The sequence below is a fragment of the Aspergillus fumigatus genome, chromosome 8 (genome assembly GCF_000002655.1).
Source record: "Aspergillus fumigatus Af293 chromosome 8, whole genome shotgun sequence".
In the NCBI taxonomy this organism is placed as follows: Eukaryota; Fungi; Ascomycota; class Eurotiomycetes; order Eurotiales; family Aspergillaceae; genus Aspergillus; species Aspergillus fumigatus.
In genome coordinates, this window is record NC_007201.1 from 301,361 (window position 1) to 325,019 (window position 23,659).

The 23,659-nt window shown below is 47.0% G+C and overlaps 7 protein-coding genes across 7 annotated transcripts; 2 read left to right on the plus strand and 5 right to left on the minus strand.

Moving 5' to 3' along the window:
• The first annotated feature begins 4,674 nt into the window (after positions 1–4,674).
• Positions 4,675–6,109, plus strand: AFUA_8G01265 (uncharacterized protein). The gene is made up of 2 exons (XM_077805259.1): positions 4,675–4,736; positions 4,821–6,109. Exon 2 carries the CDS (start codon positions 4,986–4,988, stop codon positions 5,535–5,537), a length of 552 nt encoding a protein of 183 aa, XP_077661387.1. The 5' UTR covers positions 4,675–4,736; positions 4,821–4,985; the 3' UTR covers positions 5,538–6,109.
• Positions 6,110–7,598: 1,489 nt separating this feature from the next.
• AFUA_8G01270 (serine hydrolase domain-containing protein) lies at positions 7,599–9,602 on the minus strand (the record flags this gene model as incomplete). The annotated part of the gene is made up of 1 exon (XM_741986.2): positions 7,599–9,602. One exon carries the CDS (start codon positions 9,600–9,602, stop codon positions 8,121–8,123), a length of 1,482 nt encoding a protein of 493 aa, XP_747079.1. The 3' UTR covers positions 7,599–8,120.
• A 2,070-nt stretch (positions 9,603–11,672) lies between these two features.
• On the plus strand, positions 11,673–12,495 carry AFUA_8G01280 (putative epsilon-lactone hydrolase; the record flags this gene model as incomplete). The annotated part of the gene is made up of 2 exons (XM_741985.1): positions 11,673–12,302; positions 12,355–12,495. The coding sequence occupies 2 exons, from the start codon at positions 11,673–11,675 to the stop codon at positions 12,493–12,495; spliced, it is 771 nt and encodes a 256-aa protein (XP_747078.1).
• A 580-nt stretch (positions 12,496–13,075) lies between these two features.
• AFUA_8G01290 (uncharacterized protein) lies at positions 13,076–13,824 on the minus strand (the record flags this gene model as incomplete). Its single annotated transcript, XM_741984.1, has 2 exons — positions 13,076–13,601; positions 13,715–13,824. 2 exons carry the CDS (start codon positions 13,822–13,824, stop codon positions 13,076–13,078), a joined length of 636 nt encoding a protein of 211 aa, XP_747077.1.
• A 286-nt stretch (positions 13,825–14,110) lies between these two features.
• AFUA_8G01300 (phosphatase PAP2 family protein) lies at positions 14,111–16,964 on the minus strand. The gene is made up of 5 exons (XM_077805260.1): positions 16,949–16,964; positions 16,261–16,886; positions 15,715–16,199; positions 14,712–15,655; positions 14,111–14,656 (listed from the first exon to the last, which is right to left on the minus strand). Exons 2-4 carry the CDS (start codon positions 16,330–16,332, stop codon positions 15,016–15,018), a joined length of 1,197 nt encoding a protein of 398 aa, XP_077661388.1. The 5' UTR covers positions 16,333–16,886; positions 16,949–16,964; the 3' UTR covers positions 14,111–14,656; positions 14,712–15,015.
• A 1,944-nt stretch (positions 16,965–18,908) lies between these two features.
• Positions 18,909–21,244, minus strand: AFUA_8G01310 (putative ferric-chelate reductase (Fre2); the record flags this gene model as incomplete). The annotated part of the gene is made up of 2 exons (XM_741982.2): positions 18,909–20,637; positions 20,691–21,244. 2 exons carry the CDS (start codon positions 21,242–21,244, stop codon positions 19,059–19,061), a joined length of 2,133 nt encoding a protein of 710 aa, XP_747075.1. The 3' UTR covers positions 18,909–19,058.
• A 264-nt stretch (positions 21,245–21,508) lies between these two features.
• AFUA_8G01320 (copper transporter family protein) lies at positions 21,509–22,612 on the minus strand (the record flags this gene model as incomplete). The annotated part of the gene is made up of 2 exons (XM_077805261.1): positions 21,509–22,034; positions 22,086–22,612. The coding sequence occupies 2 exons, from the start codon at positions 22,610–22,612 to the stop codon at positions 21,932–21,934; spliced, it is 630 nt and encodes a 209-aa protein (XP_077661389.1). The 3' UTR covers positions 21,509–21,931.
• Positions 22,613–23,659: the final 1,047 nt, after the last annotated feature.

Below are 23,659 nucleotides of genomic sequence, written 5' to 3' on the forward strand. Positions count from 1 at the left end.
TAAGGCTTATTCAAGGTTTGCTGCCGTGGAAGTTGTATTCATTGGAAGCGTGCCTAGCTGAAGCATGTAACTAAAACAATCCATTTCCAAATAGCTTTAATTGTAGGTTACCTGCTTCGTCTTCAACTCTGCCTCTTTACTGTTTCTATTTCCGACCTGGTGGACAATGCGAGTTGAATTCGAGAAATATGCTCTCCGTAAGATCAGAGTGATCGACTTTTGTAAGTGTCCTACACTTGAACGCACCTTGTATTGACACTTCCCACAAAATGACAATTTCTGAAGCCAATGCGAGTGTTTATGTACAGAGCTTATGGAACATATCGGCCCCGTCGCTTTCTACATATAGTTTGTGAGGACCGAGCTGCGGAAATGAATGCATATTGATCACGCGTACACGGCGGTAGGTCAGACTGAAATCTAAAGAACGGAAAATATGCGAGTAACAGTATCCCAAAAGAATTCAGTATCAATCACATGTCTTCATGCATCACAAACCATAGGCTGTATTGTGTTGAGTAAACTTCGAATGTCCAGTGGTGATTCTCTGTAGAAGCGCTGTAGCCATTGTATTCGGCACAGAGAACTCCTGCGGAGTTTGTGATGTTCATAGCTAATTTGATATACCAAAGAGATCTTGGGTCATCGTAAAGTATAGCTACTAATACCCAGTGCTGGAAGATAGGCAACTTCGGAAATGTTTTGTGAACAATTAAACTCTCAATTCAGTTATTATCCTGGGGCGCATTTTCAGCCTATGGTATAATGGCTCTCAAGCCTTTTTCGAGGGTCCAGAACTCCGATATCATACTGTTGGTTGACGTAATAAAACTCTTTTCAATGGGAGACGAAGAAAGAGCACCCTCCTCAACAAGGGCGCAGCATTTACAGGGGAACCAGGAATTACCAGGCAAGCAGACATTAGAGGATTCATATTTTATTTCTGGACGTTTAAGCACATGAACCTGGTCCCGGCCATCCATTCCTCATAATAACTCGAGTGGCGCCACATTTCGTAGGTATTTAATTGCTTTAGTCGATCCGGCACCCTGGTCGTGGTGTTCACATTCCTTTACATTGAAGCCCCTTAAGCAACAAGCAGTCATTTACTGAGGATGTCTCATTCTGGATGGTATCCATACGGCGCCTATCCTTATGGCCAGCCTGATCCTAATCAGGCTGTTAACAATCGACCAGCTTACGGACAACCTAGTCCTGGTCAGACCGCTGACGGACAGTTTGCTTATGGACAGCCTGATTACGGACAGCCTGCATATGAACAGTCTGGTCTTAGTCGGACAACTTACGGCCGGTCTACTCATGTGAGTCTTCCTGAACTGCTCAATGATCCCTCCTCGCCCTTGATAGATATAGAGGCAGAAGGTAACAGCAAACGTGTGGAGGAGCCAAAATTCACCGGAAGAATAGATGTCAGGGCCAGCAAAGATAAGTTGCATAACTCGCTGCGTTGTGTCAATTTTTAAGCCTAACGTCGGATTAGCCCAGAAGCTTGAGGACAAGGAGAAGGCAAAATTGCAAGAACAACAAGCATTTCAACTGGAAGCAGAGCAACTAGATAATCAGGCAGCTTCTAGAAGGACTGGTCCTGCAAAGGTCCAATCCACTGGAATGTTAGTGCACGGGTCATTTCTAGCCTTTCAATGCTGATTGATGTCGCAGATTCAAACGATTTGAAAGATGATTGCTAATAGTGTTTCGAAAAGTGTATTTGCAAATTGACAACAATCTAATGATAGCATGTAATAGGCATGAACACTTGTGGGCTATTGATCATTAACTATGCACAAAAGATAATTGGAGTACTACACCGCTGCCAGTATTGTCGTCAGAATGGTAAACTACACATCTTATATATTTGATATAAATGCAGAGAAGAGCGACAAGAATGTAATCAAATAGGTAGGCCATCCTTTAGTGGACATAATATTCTCACTAGCATGTTTATTATGAATTCAGCTGTTGAAGCAAGACCCCCTGGCAATACTGGGAAAAATTCCTAGGCAGCTTAGCCACCTGCATACAGTAATGTCCAAAGTAAACAAACATTCTGTAATCAACTTTTGGTCATGCTGGAAATCACATCAAATAAAGTAGGTGCCCCTCTTCCTCACATAGCAGTCCTTTCGAAGCGCACTCAAGGCATATATCAAAGTTGTCATCGTGACACACGCAGCAATCTATCATATAAAAACGTCAGTACACTAGAGATACGTTCACCAGCTGACTACAGCAAGGTGGCTTTCAGTTGGGGTAGAGACTGACGAAGATATGTCATAAGTGATGGATCAAAACATTCCTGGCAGTGATCGCAGAACAATCTTTTGCATTCTTTTCGCAAGCAAAACATAGGTGCTAGACGTGTGATATTAGGGCCTGTTCTTCTTGGCTCCGATAATAACATCATGGCAGCGTGCGAAGGATCGTGACACCGTGCCCCAGATTTGTAACATGGAATGCAGAGATCAAAGTTGTCATTGTCACACGCGCAACAGTCTGACAATATCAATGTCGGATTATTACAGTGCCTTTAGTTAGTTCCAGGGAAGGCTGAACTTACGATAGTAGTTTGCCTCAGCTATTGGATCATGGCAATAATCACACCACATATTAGAAAATAGGTTCGACTTAGAGCCTATGCTGAGTCTTGCGCAATCAGAAGGCTCATTCGCCTGGCCTATTTTATATAAAGAATGATCCTCAGAGAGCTGGCATCCTCTTCCGAAAGTCTCAAAGCAGGTTTGGCAGATATCGTAATTATCAGCATCACTGGAAAGTGGACATTGGCAGCAGTCTAGGGTTTCAATGTGAGAAAGTCCGAAAGTGTCTTCAACTCAGTTACAATACTAGTAAAGGGATACACACGATAGAAGTAGTCGCTCCATCTTGGTATATCCTCTCCACACTCGTCACAGCGAACAGGCTCCGACAAGTTACTCACCCGCTTGCAGCTGTTGGGGGGTGGTAGAAGATGGACGTATTGGGCCTGCATATTTGGCAATGGGCCGTCCTCATCATCGAGGCTGAAGCGGGAAAAGAGGCCGAAAAGCTCACCGATGCATGGGTCCAAGTGAAATTGCAAATCGGCGATCTCATTAAACATTTTATTTGCCCACAACTGGCAATTGTTCTTAAAAAGGTGATAGGACCCATGCTGGGAAATGAGGTTGTGGGCTGTATAGTGACAAAACAGTTAGTGTAAGTTTATTGTCTTTGAGTAGGTTGCACAAACCAATTTGTAATATTTTTTTATCCGAATACGAAGTATAGCCCACGACATCTGTCTCTATGAAGAATCCTCTCACATTTTGGTTATTTGCTAGACCTGCATTCGGATCATAATTCAGCTCTACATCCTGCGTGCCATCAACTCGCTCCAGCTCGTATCTTTTCAGGTTGCCAGGCGTGCCTACCTAGTGTTCCAGTTAGTTGCAGCTTATTCAATAAGATTAGAGTTCACAACATCCACCGCGAAATGATTGATGACCTGTGTGCCGAATGGATTATCAAACAGTTCCAAGTCGCTGTCTAGCCGAATTCTGATGGGTCGATGGACTATTGAGACTTTTCGTATATGAGCCATTTCCTCGAAACCCCCTTCGCCTGAAAGTTCTGAAAGGTATTGGGTTGGGACGGGGAATAAGTAGAGAACGGCACTCACATTCTAGTAGCTTAGTAGTAATAATATAGCAGTAATTTAATAGTCCAGAATCAGCTTAGCGGATGCCCTTACAGTAGCATCGATGGTGACACAAACCCTCCTGCATGAGAGAGATGTCTACTGATTGTAGGAGTCTAGAACAAAAAGGCACGCCATGGAATGTCACACTCACATATATTCTGACAAAGGATCTATGCCATGGTCCATTTGCCTCTGGTATAACTAAGTCGTGGGTTTCCATTTTGACCATGGTGTTTCCCCTACCTTGGTCCTGTCTTTTTCAGTGGCTTTCTGCAACTATGGCTGGCATTTTTGAACAGTCAGTAAAAACATTAGCCTATAATATGCTCCTGCGTGAGGGAAGGAAGGTGGATTAGTATACGAGGATATCGATTGCGGCAGACAAAGAAAACAGGAACCACCGCTTGAGACTTTAAGTTGGGTGGCATAACCATTATAATTGCGCTGCTTAGAGATGCCCCATGGTAGAAATTCCTGAAACGCTTTACTTAAAAGGTTACCCTTTGGATCCATGTTACTACACCCTGCCTACTCTTGTCTCTGATGACACCTTTCTGCTCATTCATAAGAAGCCAGCTTTTTGTTGCGCATAGATTGGAAAAAGGATGTATTTTGACGAGATCATTGTAACTTATATAGCCTAAGTTTCTGTCACAGCCAAGCCTTCACGTGCAATGCGCGTGTTTGAAGAGAGGAAACGTGGCAGTGCTGTCAGATGTAATGATTGATGCCCCCTCCGGATGGCGTTAGAATCCTCCTGGAGAACTTAAATAACCATGACTGCGGTTCTTCCTAGAAGATTTCCATGGCCAGAAGGCTACCAAAGACCGTTTAAAAGTGCTCTAGGTCTATCACATATGTAATTGGTCGACTCGCTTATGGTAATATCAAGCGTCGAAGCCACAAAAGCCAAGCGAGACCGTGGAAGGAAAGAGTTGGAAACTCCTAACGACCTAGAAGTTAGCTAAGATCAGGTGAGGTTTGGGAAAGCGGCTAGCCCAGAACGTCCCATATTGCATGGATATCATGCAACCAGGTATGACTAAGTACTTCGTGGGTCGGCCCACCCCAATAGCCGTTTTATCTGGCAGTCAAATAACCTTGTTCATCGGACCCGCAGAGTCGTCAGAGATGCATTATCTCTTAATGAAAAAAACATATTAACATAATTCTGCCCCCTGCTATAACTAATAAATGGAGTAGTACCCTTTACGAGACAGTTTATCGGGTCTTTCACATATGAGTCCAGAGAACATTGATTGATATTTCATCTATACAACTTCGGATGGACATTCCACTCGGTTCTTTTGACCGCTTCATCGTGTACAAGACATGGAAGCATGACGACAGCGTCATATACCATCTCGCGACTTGGACAAACATAACAGCCTACTTTACAAATCTGCTGTTCCCCTCTTGTAAGGTGACTGTCATTTTCCTGAAAGTTCAGCTCCCAGAGTATCCTGATGCTTTCAATGCATTGGGAGACGAAGGTGTTGAACTGAGTGACAACGTCAAATATGGGCTTGACGATGACATCGGTACTGAATTAAAACAAAAGATTGAGATGTGGAATTCTGTGTCCAGCGCCGACATCAAGCAGTTTTGTGACAAGCACATCGATCAAGTTGAAGTGGGCATTCAAGAGGCAGGATACTTCCGAATTGTAACAGTTGTTTGGGAACCGGAAAAAGGAAGCCTACCCAGAATTGCTGGAATGCACAAGTTTATCGAAAATAATTGGATTTGGAAAAAGGAGGCAGAAGCCGAAGAAGTCTTGAGGATGCCCTTCCGGTTCATTACTAATGCAGCCCTTGTTGGTGGTGCTGAAACATAGTAACTCTCGGTTGATATGAGCATGCGAAGCAACTATGAGTTTACCTAAGACCACTTAACTGCAGTACTAAGACAACTTTTATGCTTTCCCCATGGAGCCAAAAAGCGTTCGTGATGTCCGTCTTGCGCTTTAAGTTTGCCAAACAGTTGTGAATCCAGGCTCAACCAAGCAGGCATTCGAGCTTCGCACACTGAATTTGTTCCCGCAAAGCAGTCTTATTCCAATTAATCCTATATTCATCCTTGTATATGTTGTGAATTGAGGTTTGATCAAGTCAGCAATAGAGCTTCGTATACGAAATTCATTCTGTATGGAATCAAGTTGATTGGCCATTGCCAGCCTGGGGATGACCATCGAACGCGTTCTGTCATATGTGGCTCTGAGAAATAAGATTTAGACTGACAGAGGAGTCTAGGCCATGATAATATAGACAGAGGCTAATAGGTCTGGGGGGAGAATCTGGCCTTGTCTAATGGTAGAGTCTCAAGGAGTAGGAGCAGGGAGGAATAATAATAAGAAAGTTGTTGTAGGCGAGACACAAGATCTTATCTTTAACTATCTGTCATGCATATACGGGCTTATCTCCCCCCTGCAACCCTTACTGGTAATCTTAAACATTTGTTTTTCGGTCTGCTGAATATACTCCGCGACACAGGTTGTCTGCAGCCAGTCCCCTCTTTATCGGAGCTTTGCTCATCTTTCTCGGCTGGGCTCTCCGGCCGTACTAGAGTATTAGTCCAGTATAGAAGAACAGAATCAGTAGCGCAGCCTACTCTGCCGACAGCGCTGGAGAATTACAGAAGCAAGTTAAGCAGAATGAAGAGGCCACGGCCGCGAAACTTGCACAGGCACATGCAGCAGATTCGGCAACTGCAGCACCAAGTCTCGAGCCTTAGCAAAGCTAAGAACGACGCAGAGATCATACTCGTGCTGTTCAGGGCTCGCACGAAAGAGCTGCAGGACCAGCAAAAGGGGCTTGAGTCTAGGCATGAGACTCAGGATATCCCATTGCCGGAGTTGTACACAGCTCCCCTCTGCAAGGAGCCGTCCAAATTACTTTTCTTCGCTATGATTGCTTTCCAGCATCAAATTGAAGAAACGATATCTGCATCTTTGAACGAGACCAATATGCTACGCGATTGATTTGTACTTCTCTACGTTCTCAGCAAATGAGAAAAACAGTATCTATATTTAGATTTTGTACCTTATAGTAGTTAGGAATTTATGTTCCCTATATCCCAGTCAACGACTTGAGATGGTCCAAAATATTGGGTCCATCATACTCAGGTCCTCTGTTCATAAACCTTCTAGCAAAGAGTGCACGACCGGACTGATTGTGCACATTCTTTTAGAGCCTGACTGGTCGTAGTTTCTTGATAGATTCTTGTAGAAATCCTCGATCATTGCCTGAGAGTTAGATAGTCTATCTCTTTCATAGATGACAGACTAGGAGAGATCACCAGTACTAATTAATAGACAGATAAACCATAGTGCAAGTATTTCTTACTATAATAACCTTAAATGAGCTTGCAAGCCCAGTACGGAACCTGTGCGCGCTGCCTCGTCAGTAGAGGGAACACTGCCGATGTACAAAACGTTTCTGGGAACGCTTAAGAGAGCTGTGGAAACCTTATCCGCATCAATCTGGCGATGATACTCGTAAGTAGACAGAATATCAACAACAGTAAAGCAGCGCAGGAGTCAAACATATTATCTACTAGCTGGCTGAAAGGTCTTCCTGCGCCACTGCAACCAACTATTATACGTCTTTGGTAGCCCTCGCACATCTCCCTCGACACTTTGGGACATGTCAGAAAATGTACAGACTCACCTATCTGTCCATTATTATGGAGGAGCTGCGTCTTCTTTTTCGCCGTGGCCATGCTAGGGATACTATGATTCGGACATATTGATGAATGGCATGCGGACCGCTTCTTATTTTTGTGTAAGTTATTTACAATACAATCAGATGTATTGGATTCCACGCAAATGGAGCCAAACAGAGTGAAGCTGAGCTCTCCGTGGAAGGACCAAGATAGTAGATCCTACAGTGAGCTGAACCGCAGGGAATGAAATACCTTGGTAATTGATTGTCTTCGAGGAGGCCCCCGTGCCATCATTGGCAACCAAAGGGCTTGTCATCATACAAAACCTCTCTACCTAACCTGTGGTGAATTGCCCACTGCCAGCGAGACAATTGATCCGGTCAAGGATTCATTCATCAAACAATATCCCACAATTCTCGCCACTGATTCAAGGTTCCTGCTTGATCAGAATTCCCTCATCCAGCATTCCCTCTTCCTGTTGGTCCGCACGAGTCAGATTGATCCTATAGGCCGGTAGTTCCACCTTCCCAACATGCCAGTCTTCTCATGCCTGTCCCAAAAGACAGCTTCGCTCAAGGGTATTCCCCCATACAATATATTATCCACATCGCTGATACAAAATTCCTCCGAAACGGGCAAGAAACCCGACCATGAGCCGGCAATACTCTCCTGCTCGGTCCATCGCCCTAGCACTGATTCCCCGGCGTTCTCTCTGTCCATCTCAATTGCAATCCTCCATACCTCTCCTAGTTCTTTATCATCTCTGTAGAGACCAGAGGGGATCAACTGAGCGTGAAACTTTGTGTTTTCGGGGGACTGAAAGTGCTTGGATATGAAGCCGAGCACATCTGTGGAATTTTGAAATCCACTCGTTGATCTCGAGGCCATGGGTTGACGTATAAGTAAGTGTCAACGTGGAGTTGACTGTTTGCTCCTTGGTAGGAGAAGACGTGTACCTCCCCATATATGTTTCCTTGACCTGCCGTGCAGCAAGCGCATCAGCTGCACGAATCAGCGGCACAATGACCATGTCCACTATTACTTCCAGGAGTGTCTCGTCTCCAGCTGTGAGAACCGTGATACCCAAATCGTATTCCGGTACGATGAGGATGATGGATCGATACCTGGGGACACCACCGTCTTTGGTGAAAAAGGTCACTGTCCTTGCCCTTCGCTTATCATCCGGGGGAAGAATTCTGTCCGCGCGGAAAATCTCCCACGGCATGCCGTAATAACTCCCCATCCCAGCCGTAAATGATACAGGTAGTAGCCAATTCAGTTTTGCATCGGCAATATCTTTGTAGTTGCTCAGGATGTAGCGGAGAAGAATTGACATGTCGTGCGTAGAAGAGTATAATCCGCCCGTGGGATTTTCCACAGCCTCGTCGACGTCGGAGTACCATGCAATTCCCTTGGGAAGAACAGACACACTGTCCGGTGGTTTGACAAATGATGTTTGAGCCATCCCCAGGGGATCGAGGATTGAGGCTGTTATGTATTCCTCGAATGTGGTGCCAGTGACGTTCGTTAACACGAGTCCCAGGAGGTCAAATGCAAGGTTGGAATATGTCGACTTCGTGTTCGGTGCAAACAACGCTCGCCTCCTTCGTAAGTTGTCAAATAAGTCCTCCGCTGTGCAGGGCCTATGGCTGTTGTCAGAGTCGCATTTAGTAGTTGTGTTGACGGACTCGGGATCGGTGAGGAAATCCCCCTGGACCCAGTCGCGGGGTAGGCCAGAGAGTTGGCTAACCAGAGATCGGAGTGATATTTTGTCCCACTGGATACTACCAGAACTTCTGGTCCCGTCGTGATGCGAACTACGGAGTTGAGGGATGTATTTGTCCATCATATCCTCAAGGGAGAGGTTCCCTGCGGCATGTTGTTGGAGTATCCCCAGCACAGTGAAGACCTTGGTGATACTTGCGATACGATATCGACTTGTCTCATCAACTCTATCGGCTCCAGGTCGCGTTAGGTTTTTATCCTTTGCGGTATGGAACGTCGACCATAGGGTGGACCGTGATGGGGTGATTTCAATCGAATAGGATGATGTATTGAGATTGTTGGAGTTGCGGAGTAAGTTTGACAGCGACGCTTCTACAAGGCCGAGGGCTTCCCATACTTCAGAGGACTGACGGTTGTAAGATGGAGGTGGGTAGAAGGGGGACTGGGTCAAGCATATTGCCAGGATGGCGGGGATCAGGTTGAACAGTGCGAAAATGATATTGACCTTAGTCATGATGGATGAAGATGGTAACTCATATTGAGGGAGAACATGATATGCCCGATAAATAACAGCCAGAATTGGCTTACTAAAGATGGGTTATGTAAAGGCGTTGGACTTGATGGGTGACTAGTCCATTGGTGGCATTTAGTGCACTAATATTTATAGAGGTACAACCGTATGTATGGAGGAATGCATTTATTCCTGGAAAAGGAGACAGCTATTTAAAGACATCAAGTTTACTTAGCATGTCGGTATATAAGTCATACAAGCTTAGTATTCATAACAAGTAAAAAACTACTGTCATTGGCGTTACCAAATCCTAAAAAAATTCTACTCATCTCCATCTTCATCTTAGCCTTGGCGTATTCAAACCTGGCGACACCACCCCAAGATGAATGACGCAGAGTGGTACAAGGACCCACAGAGGGTAAAGAACTTTAGAGTCAACCATTAGAATACGTGGATTTGGACGATGCCTCTTACCTCCTACTACAGCGGACCTTATATACCATGCTAAATGCGGCCCCATCAGAGTGTTTGACGCCACTGATGTTTCCAATGATTCCCTGCTCATTACAGGACACGACGGCATAACAGGCTGTACTATGAGATGGAGAATTAGTCTTGCGCCATCTAATAGAACCAAATCCAAGGATGCTCATGACTGCCATGCACGAACGATAGGTTTAAACCACAGGAGAAAGAGGTGGAAGTAGACACGGAGACTCAGACCTATGAGTTGTATTGCAATTTTCACTTTTATGTAGCTTCCTAACTTAAGGTCTTAGATGCTCTGCGGCTGTGAGGTAGTTCATTTTGGATGCCACCCTCAGACGAGTACAAACACGGCTTATGAGCCCGAGCTCATCAAATTCAGCGTTGATCGGGACCTGGTCAAAACTTATGACCACATCTTCGACCGGTGAGTAGAGATTTCCTTTATAAATGGAGTCGTATGTTCATCCTGAGAGTAGATATACGACGAAGTTCAAATTCTATGAGGTTGCCGATTTGTTGGGTGCGGCGATGAAAGAGACGAACACTATTATCGACAAATGGCCCTATAGATTGAAATTCCGACCTGGTCAACCAGGCGCGCAAGAGGAGTTCGACCGGTGTCTTACTGGAGGGACGTCGGGGAAGTAGCGCTACGTAGAATGGAAAAGAGTTCATAGGGGTATGATCTAAAGATATGGCTTGACCTGCGGAACACGGGGCGACTTTGAAACTCCGGAAATGCTATCTTATGTGTATAAGCGTTAGGATGTGGTTCCAGTTGTTGTTGGTTCAATCTCATTTCGCAGGTAGTGTGCCTTAGAGGTTATCATACAATAACGGGATACATTGTTTCCCATCATTCCACGTCCAAGGCTTCGTAGATCAGTTCGCAGTCCGCAAGCATCTAACCCTGGTTGAAGAGCATACCAGTAAATTCCAGGAACCCGATTACTATTCATCATTAATGCTGTTGCGTGCCGAGGTGTTTGCGTAGACTTGGCATCGGTCATTGGGATTTGAATACTAATCAGCATTGCGGCATGGCGCATCATCACATAAAGTGTAACGAAGTATACTCGGATTGCTGGATGAGCTTCTCAATGTGCATACACAATACAACAACACAATGCGCACTTTGACAGTGTGTGATAAGCTAGATGCGTTCAATGGCTGGTTCTCGGTTGGTAAGGCAAGGGATCAAAGATTATGCACTGCATTAACTCACATTCAACAGTCGTAGAGGCATTATATGCCGCAGTCACGGGGTTCTTCCGAGGCTCTTCAGGCGCAGATACTTATCATCATCATTTGATCCAAGCTATCGTCAAAAAGGTGATGTACTGTACCACGTACCCTGGACCATCGAAACTACTAACCTACTGCTGCAGCTTACGAGGAGATTCAGCCCGCTGCAGCTGCAGTAAGTACCACAAAGCCTGTAGAATATATACATTTAACAGGGAATAGATATATATTCAAATCTTATGATCAACTCTACCTGCAATACTGCCAAAAGACTGGTCTCCAACCACATTTTGTCTCGAATAGCCGCGGGCTAAATATATCGTGATCTACTTCCATGGTATGCAGCGCAGCAAGGATGCCGAAAAATTACTGATGATCGGAACAGGCGGTGGTTTTGCCATGGATGCGACAGCTCCCTACCTTGATTTTTGGCCGCGGATACAGACGACTCTCGCAAATGCTGGCATAGAAAATGCCTGGTTCCATTGCACATATACCTTGACACCGCACGCGGCATATCCGACTCAGTTTTGCGAAGCCGTTGAAGCTCTACGGTATATTCTAGAGGATGTTGGCCACTCACCGTCGCAAGTCCTACTAGTTGGTGACTCTGCCGGCGCAAATCTGTGCCTGGCAGTACTGTCTCACCTAACGCATCCCTCTGAAGACGTGCCAGAGCTAGTCATTAACGAACCCATCAAAGGTGTTGTTCTTATGTCTCCGTGGGTTTCATTTCGCCACCATTGGCCGAGTGTAGAAGCCAGTGAACATAGGGATATCGATGCAGCGGAGGTCCTGACGGAGTGGTCGCGAGCGTATCTCAATGGGAGGGAGTCAAACAACTATATAGAAGCAGCGGAAGCACCAGAGTGGTGGTGGGACAACATCCGAGTCCGGCAGACACTGGTGCTCGCTGGTGGTGACGAGGCTCTATCAGACCCGATTAAAACTTGGGTCAATAGCTTCAAAGTAAGTGGCAGCAGGACCTAATGTTGCCAGACAAATCACTGATTTATCTCAGGAAGCAAATCACGATACGGCTCTGGTAATCGGGGAAAGAGAGTGCCATGTTGCACCTCTGGTCTGGCCGATGTTTGGTGACTATCATGAGACCCAGCAAGAGCGAGCCTTGAAGCATTGGCTTCTGGAACGGCTAAATTAAAGAATACCCCTACGAGTAGAAGAGAACAAAGGGAACTTTACGACAATAGAAGATTCCTTTACCATATCCTTTTCTGTATAGCTCGTGGTGATCGTAGTAATGTAGCTCCGGCGTCGAGAGCATCCCACTCGGATTAAGATTCACTAAGGTGTCTTAATTTATCTCGGGGGACAAGCAGTCGCCTTAGCAAAATCAATTTACTATAGAATTATTCTACTGAGTTTTCCTCGGCTGTTGGAATTGTCATTCGCGGCAAGGATCCGTATTATTTGATTACAATATCAGCCAACTCTCAAGCTGGGCTTCATCGGTGAATACCCTGGTTAAAACAAGAAGGGAGCAGCCCTGTATGAGTGTCTATGGAATGCAGGATACAGAAAATTATCAGTATTGCCTTCCGCAAGCTTCGTCCTTGTTGCTCGAAACAACAACCCCCTCATGCTTCGTGAAAATGAACTTTATTTTTGCTCTCCCTGATCTTTCATTCTCCGAACTTATAGAACATGCATCACCATTGTGTAGAGGATCCCGTGGTCCAATCTAGGGACTCGTCAGACCGTCGACTGTCGCTTTCACAAATTTAGAGCCCCATTCTAGCAAGCCTCTCCTGACCCTTATCCGTGAACAAAAGAAGCCCATTGAAGTAGCCAACCGCCCAAATCATAGGATACCGCCAGTGAAACCACCACGGATGTTCCGATGCCCCGAACCAACCAAAATGTCTGTCCAGGTTGTAGCAGAGATAGTTGCAGCTGCTCAGAACGAGCAATGCAAGAATCCCCGCAGAGTGAGCTGCCTTCTTTCCGTAATAATGGTCGACAATGAAGCAGTTTATCAGGCCTCCCATTGCTCCGCCCATGCCTAATGGACAGAATACCAACGTCCATAGCACTTTGTAAACCAGGTCGCGAGTTCCGGTCATGATGAAGACGCCGACGGCGAGGAAGATGACTTCCGCGAAGAGAGAATTGAGCCAGAATAATAGGAAAGGTCGGAGGTATACGGCTCGCCGTTTGCCGGCAACTTTTGCGTCTTGCTCATCAGTGATCAAGACTTGGTATTTCATCGTTGTGGTGTAATTGAGTGTTAAGATTACGGAGTTAGGCCTGTCTTGGGTTTTTAAGCGTTTTCAGCAGACTTCGTTCGCAGGGCTTTACATTAGATATATATGACAACAGTATACAACCGCATGTCCTCGGTGGTGTATATTATAGATTACTCTTCACTCTTCATGTTGTATGCGTAGCTCATACCGAGGTCTCGGATATGCAATATTCGGTTTGGTTGATGTTTAGTGATCTCTACTTCTCCAGATAATGAGCACAACATAATGCATACCGAGCATGTATTGCAGATGGCCCCTATGTCCTGTACTATTCATGTCAACTGATCTGTCAACCAATATTGCTTCTTCAATTATTAGTCAACCGTCGCGATCTCAGCGGTTGATAGCGTTTGGGCTTCGGAAGGTCGCGGGATTTGAAACATGCCAAACTATATCGTGTGTCCGCCTGTAACAAACGGTGATACTCCGTTGCATCCGCGCATTGTGTGATTGTCAATGTGAGTAATTATTCCGCGAACTCTAACTGGCGACAATAAGAAGTTATATATGGAGAATAAAAATACGCAGTAGCCATAAATTAGATGCATGTCACTTCAGCCAATGACTAAAAGGTCAGCCAAGACCGCTATTTACTCTACTATCGCACTTTGACGAGTCCCTATCAATGCTGCTTCACTCAGGAGATCTTTAGGCAACATTGGCATCAAACCGTAAAGACAAGTCAAAGCCCAGTGTAGTTTACAGAACCACACTTGATAACCCTGCGAGTCCCGCATGACAGGTACATACGACCTCTATTTGAATGGGGAGAATCGCCTCAACTCGCTTCCTAATCGAGCGGGACACAGTTGAATTCTATAAGGCCCCTCATACTCTCCATCCAATTCCCAACGTCTAGACGTTTAGTTGACCCGCAGTCTAATCAGCAGAACCTTCACCGGAGTACATCGAAGGGTGGTTGGCGCACCGACATGGATGGAGTGACGACGGCCTTGGAGTAGGTTAGTATCTGATGACAATTGACGATGTTATGCAATTGGCTAGAATGAATGCTGGTCACACAAAACCGGTATAAGCCACAAGCCACAAGCGGCCCTGTTATAGTCAATTAATTAGACAGGAGGCGCAGATCGGACACTATAAGACTTACTACAAAGAATTAAGCAGGTTTGCGACAGTGTGGTGATTGCTGATTGGCGGAACTCCCCACAAAGACACGCGTCATGGCAATCACGTGATATTACGACGTAGTCAGCCATCCCGGGGTGCAATTCAGAAAATGAAGGCAGGTAAGCAATTGCTTGCGATTGAGAGTGATACCATTATCAATATGTACACATTAGAACTAGATGCGCCTGGTACGCAAATATGCGATGGCCGGCTCTTTATCCGTATCCGTGGTCCGTAGTGCAACCCAACCCAACCCAAACCAAACGCCATAACTGTGCAGTCGCTTAAACAACCGAATCCGAGAACCGGTCAGAATCCTGCTCGGCCAGCAAGGGCACATCCCCATGCGACTGGCGCCACTTGTGCAGATGTCGATCGCCCGTCGTCGGGACAGGCTTCGCAAGCCGTAACACCCAGCAGATGCAGTACTCGACCGGGAGGAGGAGCAGCAGGACCCGGTTGCCCAAGAAGCAGATAGTGACCGTGAAGGTGGCGACAGTCGCGTCAAGCCAGTAGTGGTTTGCCGTTGCGATGATGACACTCAGCACGAGCAAGGGGTACACGACTGCCATGATGATGAAGAAGATCTGCGTGAACGGGGACTTGCGGACAGGTCGGCCCTGGAGTCTGTGCACGAGGCCCGAGTGGTAGATGAAGGTACACCCGATGACGAATGCGTAGGTGAAATGTAGACTCGGCATCGCGGCGAACTGGTTGACAGATTTCCCGCCGACCCAGACGCTCTCTGCGTGCTCTTGGCGGACGGTGTCGTAGAAGCCATAGGAGTCGGGAAGCAGCCGGGGCGGCATGCAGGGGTAGAAGCAGAAGATGAGGAATGCGGCGAAGTTGCCAAGGGTCATGGTCCGTCGCGCGACGGCAAAAGTGTTATGGTTTTCGGCGGCGTAGTAGTACCAGCCCAAGAACCTGAGATGTGGTCAGCAATGAGTTGGAGGAAGATTAGACGCGGAATGGAATACACTTACAGTACGGTTCCGGGGATATGGACAAGAGAGTAAATACGATTGAAGAAGGTCATGATAGACTGGTGTCCATTGAGGAAAAATGACTGAAAGTCGGATTCCTCTATCGGAAAGAAAAACCGCGCGATGGAGTGATGCTCGAAGTTCAAGATCCCGATACCGTGGTCCCGTGCGACTTGGACGACGCCAATCTCGGCGGGGGACAACCACTGCGACGTGGCTTTGGTGACGGAGTAAAACAGATAGTTGACTACCCAGTAGAACATTTCGACCAGGAACGGGAATTTCTGCAGGATCCTGCTGTGGATATGGTGCGCCCAGCGAGAGGAATCCGGAACTTCAATGGTGATGCCGCATATTGTGGGGATTTTGGAGGGATAATCCTCCGTCGAGCTGCCGTCATCGTCTACTGTTGCTCTGCTGCCAAAAATGCTGAAGCCTCTACGGCGGTTAATGATTAACGAGCCAATCATGATGCTCACAACGATCTGCAGATGAACAGTCAATACAGCAAGACCAAGATTCTCGGCTAGATTCGACATGACATACGATGGGTTCGAGCCAAGTGTGCGACTCGAACTGGGGTTTGCCCAGGTCTGGCGACTCCGCCCTGACATCCATGACGGCCGGGTCGAGAAGAGTGGGAGGAGACGAGGAGAGGTGCGGTGGTGAGGTGAAGATCAACGGTATGTAGCAAAAGGAAAAACCAACTGCAGATTTCTAGAAAGTGGAGAATATATACTACTTGGCGGATTGATAACCGGACCAGGTTATGATCCAGAAGAGCAGGGGGGGCTGAAGAACAAACAGGTATGACTGGGCTGGGCTGTGTCGATCCAGGTTTTACCACCGTACTCGTACCCGTATTATTATTATTATGTTTCTAGTGCGCCAAGATTGCATATCCACCCAGAACAAGGACTTGCTTGGCGGGAAAATCCTCCTGGAACCGGTTGATCCGGTCAAAAGCGAGGGGCTCGAGATCCATTCACCAAAGGAGACCACCAACGCGTCCCTTCTACTGAGAGCAGGTGCAGGTTCTGCCACGCGAAGAATGAAGTTCCTGCATGCCAGGAGTAACGCTGATTAAGCGCAGTATGTGTAAAGATCCTGCTAAGGTAGTAAAGTGCTGAGTACTGCGTACTAGTAAATGTTTCATGTTGGACGCGTATGAACTATGTTTCATCAACGGTTATTGGATGCTGTAGTGGGCTGATGACAGATGATGGACAAATACCGAGCGAACAATGTGCATATGCCTTGTTACCATGTCGGGGTTAGGCATTTCGAAACTCCGCTAAGTAATACCCCTAGTGACCACTAGTGCTGCCGATGATGGCAGAGGGCCCATCCAATCCGGCTATTTTCGACTTTTCCTGCAAACTGCAAGTTCTGCAACTCCCGAACCGCTGGTCGGTATCATCCTTGTCACCATGTCGGATACGGAATCTCCGTGTCACCGATTGGCTTGCATCATTTATACGTGGGTGTTGCGGACAGCATAAATTATGCTTGATTGCTCCAATTGCGAAATCTCAATTAGTGTCCATAGGAGCCAAGAACCGATTCCAGAACGATGGTGATTCCAGAGTTGGAACATTAATCGTTAGATCGTCGAAAAAGCCCCTTAAAATCCCTCATGCCCCGGGGTCTCGACTCTCGACTTCAGCCTGATTTTTGCAGCTTGATGATCACGTGAACAAATTCCTAAAAGGGAAAACCTCGGCTCTGTTGTATCACGTGATTAATTCAAGTGTGCTCCGAACACGTCGTGTTGTTTTGATCATAATCTCTGTCTCCAAGTTGTTTGAGTCGAGTTCATAAGAACAACCTAACATATACTTTCTCTGGGTGCTTGGCTTACTAGGTCAGATGTTAGGGATATCGAACAATCATATTGCTTTCTTATGTTTAATGACCTGAAAAGCTTCCCCGCCATGAAAAGTCACCGTGTACGGTGTCACCTGCTCACACTCACTCTTGGACTGCGAGATTGAACACGAGCCACTGCATCACTCAACTACATGTATAGACTCGCGGGTTTGCGGCCACTGACCTGCACGCGCTCTGAGGTCGCTTCCATGCATACCACCGCCACTAGGCCCCTCTCGAGAGTCGCACGTCACTTGCCTAACGAAGACAACCTCAGTGCGCTTTGACCTTCCGTCATATGATGTACAAGGGACATTGCGCTTCGTTGCACACGCGACACGATAACTTAGCGACATCAAATGCGATAAATGCTCCAGCAAGGCAAAATAGCGGTTATACTTCGCCCGCCAGCAATGAGAACCACAGTGCGATAGCGATCTCGGACAAGGGTTCGAAGAATGGTGCATATGGTCGCTCCACGATTGTATTGACACCCCTGTAGCCTGAATTGCATCTGAGCCGCCTATTTTATGGAAGCGAACACTGAGTCCTGCCTGAGGATGGATGGCAAACTTCAGTATTTGCCGTTCACGGCCATTTTCTGAATTTTCATCCGCCGGTCACCAGCATGCGTTTGCAGTAGTAAGCGAATGATTTTCGCACTCTGGGTCCTGCGAGCTGTAGGGAAATGTGCTGTCCCGGCCCCTATCTCCGTCTTGGTCGGGAGGATACAATTCAATGCTGACTATGTTGTCTGGTAACTGGTACACGAGTGCAGGACGACTCGACGACTATCATTCTTCATTTTAGTCGCGGAGAACCGGAGATAATACAACTGAGGTAGGACGTGATCTGAGGTGCCAGTGTGGCCCGGAAGTTGATCCAGGGGTGTCCGCAGTATACCCCTACGAAGACCATCGTCAGGAATGTTGAACAGACGGAAAACTCGTACATTTGTCGCTGAATCGGGGAATCGATAGAATCACTCAGCCGACCAGCATGCCAAGGGGAACGCACACATGAACTCTTGACGCTGTCGACAGACGATTGGTGGAGTAGTGCAGATATCTCCCTCGTAGTTACCCTGCCTGTAGGACCTCGCATGTCGCTAGTATGCGATACCACCTTTGTCTAGAGGCTGGTAGATGGAAGGAACTCTCTAACGACAATATAAACAGAATGAAATAGCTGATCATCGGTTGCAAACATTGAACTTCTCATCACCAACTCCGGCGTGTTCCATGCCATGCATCGGTATTCAACGCATATTGGCCACGCCAGCAAGTCATAATTGACCCTGCAATGAACTGCTTCTAAACCGAAGATCACAACCCAGGAAATCGAAAGGAGAAAACGTAACATAAGCTTCTGGAGAATATCATGGATAAATACTTTCTCTGTCCTTGCCTCGCCTACTTGCGTGAAAAGAGAACTTCTTTCATGCCAGTCCTACCACTATCTATCCTAGCTATTCACTACCACGTAAAAGATTCTTCCACAAAAGAGACAAGCAAGGACGGATTCTGTCTAACCATATCCGCAACAACATGTCGAACCTCATCCGCCATCCTAGCCGGCCCACTGACAACAACAAAAACTGGCGCACACTGATACTTCCGGACCTCTTCTGTTAACAACATGGGGATATCCATTCGTTGGTCATGGTAGATTCTCACGTTCATATTATACCAGCAAGCGTCCCCTACCGTCTCTCGGGCCGATTTAATCAATGCTTTGCTGCGGGAAGCCCAGAATAGCGTGTGTCCTCCACGGTGACTGCACAGATTTGGAACCAGCGCTGTGATCCCAACTCCGCCCGCAATGGCAATGACATTGGGATGACTGCTCCAGTGATGACTGATCAGGGGCGATGGGGGATAGGATCCCTCCACTAAAACAGGGAGTTGGGATCGCGCGCATAGTTGTCGCGTTGTTCCCGACAGGGTGCGTACGAAAAACGTGAGGCATGGTTGGTAAGGTCCGGTGGCCAGATCCTGTGAAGACGTGGAAGGTGGCTTGTCCGAATCAAGGCACCTCGTCACCGAGGTACCGTTCTTTGACAGATATTTACTTTCAACATCCTGCGGCACGACGTCAATGTTCTTCTCTATGCTGTCCTCGCGTCGGAAACTGGCAATCGCGGAGAAGGGGTGGTTTTCCCAGACCCGCCACGTCAGGGTGGGAAAATAGAGATATACATGGCCCTGTGCATGTACACCAGGAACCTCAATTTTGATATACTCATCATCCAAGACAGTGACATGAGCCTTGTGGATGCCATTCCGCGCCAACCTCAGGACCCGAAAAACCCGCTCAAAGGCCCAGATACCGAACGCCACATAGATCCAAGTTTCATAGCCCCACTGATGTCCATACCTGTACCAAATATGCCAGTAGCACGCAAGAAGAGCCAGAAAGGACAGGACGACGTGCCAAGCGAGGAATAGCTCGTAGCACCGCTTCCGGATTGGCCATGCTGATGATGGGATAGTGATGGCTAGCGCCAAAGTGGCGACCACGCCCCAGATCCAGAATGACTCCTTACTTTCGGTACTGTGCTCATTATTGGCAACGGCAATCTGCAGATATATGGCCGAGTGCAGACAAGCTTGGAGAGTGCAGATGAACGCCAGCCAGCGATGGAGCAAGAGGAAGGTTGAATGTGACCAGTCAGTCAACCAGAGGAGAAAGTTGTTCCGACCAGTGTATAGCACCAGCAAGGGAATATTCGCAAAACTGAGCACGCCGATGCGATTTGCCACGTAAGCGAGAATCTCGTCGTGCTTGGACGCGAACCAAATGCTTGGATTAGCAGAGTGGAACCCGACCGAGCACAATACTATGTTGATTATTAACAGATACGCGATGAATAGGGCTTGTCCTCGAGTGGGCATAAAGAAGGTGTCGAGTATAGGGGAACTATGGCGACGACCGACAAAAGGAGGATCGATGAAGACTGCCCTGAACCATACTCGCCAAGCAGCGGGGAACGGTACGAAACGGAGTAGAGAAGAGGCGATTGGGATGATTGCACCGGTAAGAAGGAGGACTAAGCTATAGCGAAGCCAATCAGCAAGCAGCGCTGTGAATTACTGAAGGAAGCCTACCCATATCGCTCATGGGACGTCTCAACAGCCTCGAACACCCGGAGAGTATTGTGATTACTCAAATACGTCTCTTCCTCGACCAAAGAAGGAATGTCCAGGACCGCGGATGTGTTTAGAATTAAAGTCGGTGGTCTGGCAAGGCTTCCAAGAGCTTCTTGATATGACTCCTTCGGGCTCGGTTGATGTTGCTGTCTACCAGCCACGTTCAACTCCCAGTAAGTCTCCAGAACCGAGACCGATACATCAGCACAGTGAATGTACATGCAGTAGGCTAATGTTTGTAGGAAGGGATCATTGTTTGCATAGCACGCAGGGCTCGGAGTATCCATTGCCATTGAGGCCGCATCCATAGCCATGTCATGATCAATTGTGTTGTCGCATACCAGAGGGTTTGTAATCGAGGCACGACACGCATAAGCGCAGACAGGCTTGTACATGGAGATGCCATAGCCAATGAGTCCGTGACCTGGTCTTCCGTTGGTATTGTGAGACGCGACTGGTATTGCAAGAAAGAGCAGTATCTGCGCTTTTTGTCGGTATTGCGATAACTTCATTGCGATGGTGTAGCAGTTTTAGGTTGTGTCTTGACTCTGCGCAGTCCTCAACCAACAGATAACAAAAGAAAAGGAGAACGCCTGTGCAGCATGATTATAGCCACGGGGGAAGAGTCAGAACTTAATGTTATAGGATGGCCATGATCCTTCGGAAATTTGTATCTTTGTAGCGGGTCTGTCATGAGCGGAAATGAGCAGATTTGAGCAGTTCCCCACAGGAGACAAGTAGCCCTACAGCATCTAGAATACTTGGCAGCAGTAGACGAGAAGAATATTAAATGAAGGCGTCCAGTCAAAGCTCTAATCTGACATCTTTTCGTAATCGCCATCCTTCCCAGTGGTTTCGCTGTCGGATTGGATTATCAGCCAAGAGCGCTTGGCCTCGTGAAGGCAAGAGATGGATACCATAATGACTCGACATGACGAGGTTTATCGGGATGTGCGAACGAAGTCGGCCGCACTAAAGAACCCCATTTATCAATCATTCAGCATTGTCCACACTCAACCGGAATGCTTTATGGAACGAGTATCCGAAGATTAGGTACATGTGCCTTCTCGCTCCCTTATGCTCTTCCAATGTCTGTCGTAATACTGCAAGTCAGAGGTTCCCGTGGTATCATTGTGACACTTGAAGAACAAGGTTCATGATGGTGTCCGACGTCTAGCCATGGTGGCAACCTCCCGTTTTCAAGCTGGCGCGCGTAGCCATCCTTTGATCAGTTCCCCCGCGAGGACTCCTGCAAGTACGGCACAGAGAACACCAATATTGAGACCCATGACTCCTACCATTCTGGAAATACACATGTCAGAGTGCGTCACTACCGAGAAACGGGACACTCACAGAACAAACGCGATAAGCACCCTGAGTATTTCCACTAATGCTCGCATCCAGACATAGTACGAGACTGACCTGAGCGCAGTCGACTCCATCGGGAACAGGTTATTGGTGGTGGAATCATGACTGCCTACCCGTTCAGCGCGGTGTGCGAGCATCTCGATTGGTTCATCGTCGGTGTGAGCGTGAGCATGATCCCCCCTGTTGATCCGCACGAATCGTGGAAGAGGACTGAAGCGGGCCTTGAAGCGAGTTGTGCGCCGGTGGAAGGGAAGACGTCCGAGGGCTTCAAGAGCGCGCGCTTCAATGATCTTGTTCTCAAGTATATCTCGGACGGCGACCAAGTGTCTGTTCCACCAAGCAAGGAAGAAAAACACGACGAGTGTAAGGACGTACACGGCGATGGAGTCAGTGCTCTGGTCGTAGAAAGGCAGATTGAGGCGAGTTCCACCGTGAAAGGAAGTTGACATTCTCACTCCGTTGCCTTGACCATCGCCAGAAGAAGAGTTCGAAGACTCATTCTCCAGATCCATAGTGACTGTAGCTCTTTATCGTTTCTTTTCTAGGTGTCAAGAAGTAAGGAATTCGCGAGATAGACTAGATGGATGAATGACGCGAGATGGTTAGTGTTTACTGCTCGCGAGGAAGTGCTAAAAGAGTCCGAGAGGTCTGTTGTTTGTGTTATCATTCACTGCTCTCTAAAACTAGTAGAGTTGTTAAGCACGTATTAAGGATGGTTAGCACCTGCATAACTCACACAGATATGCCTAGTACTGTTGTAAATTAATTATGCATAGTTTCCTCAGCCAAGTCTTTATAATTACCTTAATTATTGCGCAAATATGCTCCAGGCTTCTACCTGACAAGGTAGTATTTTCTGATATATGGATACTCTGCACCCATGGTTTTTACTTCAGGATTCACTCGACTAATTCAATCCTTAAAAAAGTTCTTTTCGATAGACCGTACTCGCTCGCTTCAATATGGCCCAGTATCTCGTACTTGGAAGAATGCCATTTTCCTTGCGAATATCCAGATGGTCAACTGCGCATCTCTGCGAGGACCTACGCTGAAATGGAGATGGGCCACTTCTTCAAACCAGAGCTACCTTAATAATTCGACCTTTTGGTTGACACAATGAACTAGGCTGACGCAGAAAAGAATCATCTTCTTTGACACGAGCTTGGAACTACAACTCCAGGCTAGCAAGTGATGAACTTTGTTGCAGTCGGGAACGGGTCTCTCCTTTCAAGATTGGGTAACTTTACTGGTCATATCGTGGATATGCAGGTCTACTGGAGCGTACTTGATTTTCATTTACCTTTGGAAACTCATTACTTGGAAGGAATAGATGATGATAGCGACTCGTTCATCTTCTTCAAGGCGACATAAACAGACGATGCTGGATATGAACACGGCAAAGGGATAGTGTTATATCTCTGCTAAATTTGATGGTTGTAGTGCGTTGCAAGGGTTGTGCGACTGGAAATATACAGTTGCAGTGCTTCGTCACATCATCAAAACCCAGGTCTGGAGTGTTCTAAGCCCATGTGCTGCAGAGTAATCAAGACAATGTCAAC

What these genes read in the sequence shown, in the direction of transcription:
- AFUA_8G01265 (XM_077805259.1), top strand. Translation starts at nt 4,986, where the DNA reads ATGGACATTCCACTCGGTTCTTTTGACCGCTTCATCGTGTACAAGACA.
- AFUA_8G01300 (XM_077805260.1), bottom strand. Translation starts at nt 16,332, where the DNA reads ATGGATGTCAGGGCGGAGTCGCCAGACCTGGGCAAACCCCAGTTCGAG. An exon ending in ACACTTGGCTCGAACCCATC is followed by an intron (nt 16,200 to 16,260) that starts GTATGTCATGTC and finishes GTTCATCTGCAG; the next exon opens with ATCGTTGTGAGCATCATGAT. An exon ending in CATATCCCCGGAACCGTACT is followed by an intron (nt 15,656 to 15,714) that starts GTAAGTGTATTC and finishes ACCACATCTCAG; the next exon opens with GTTCTTGGGCTGGTACTACT.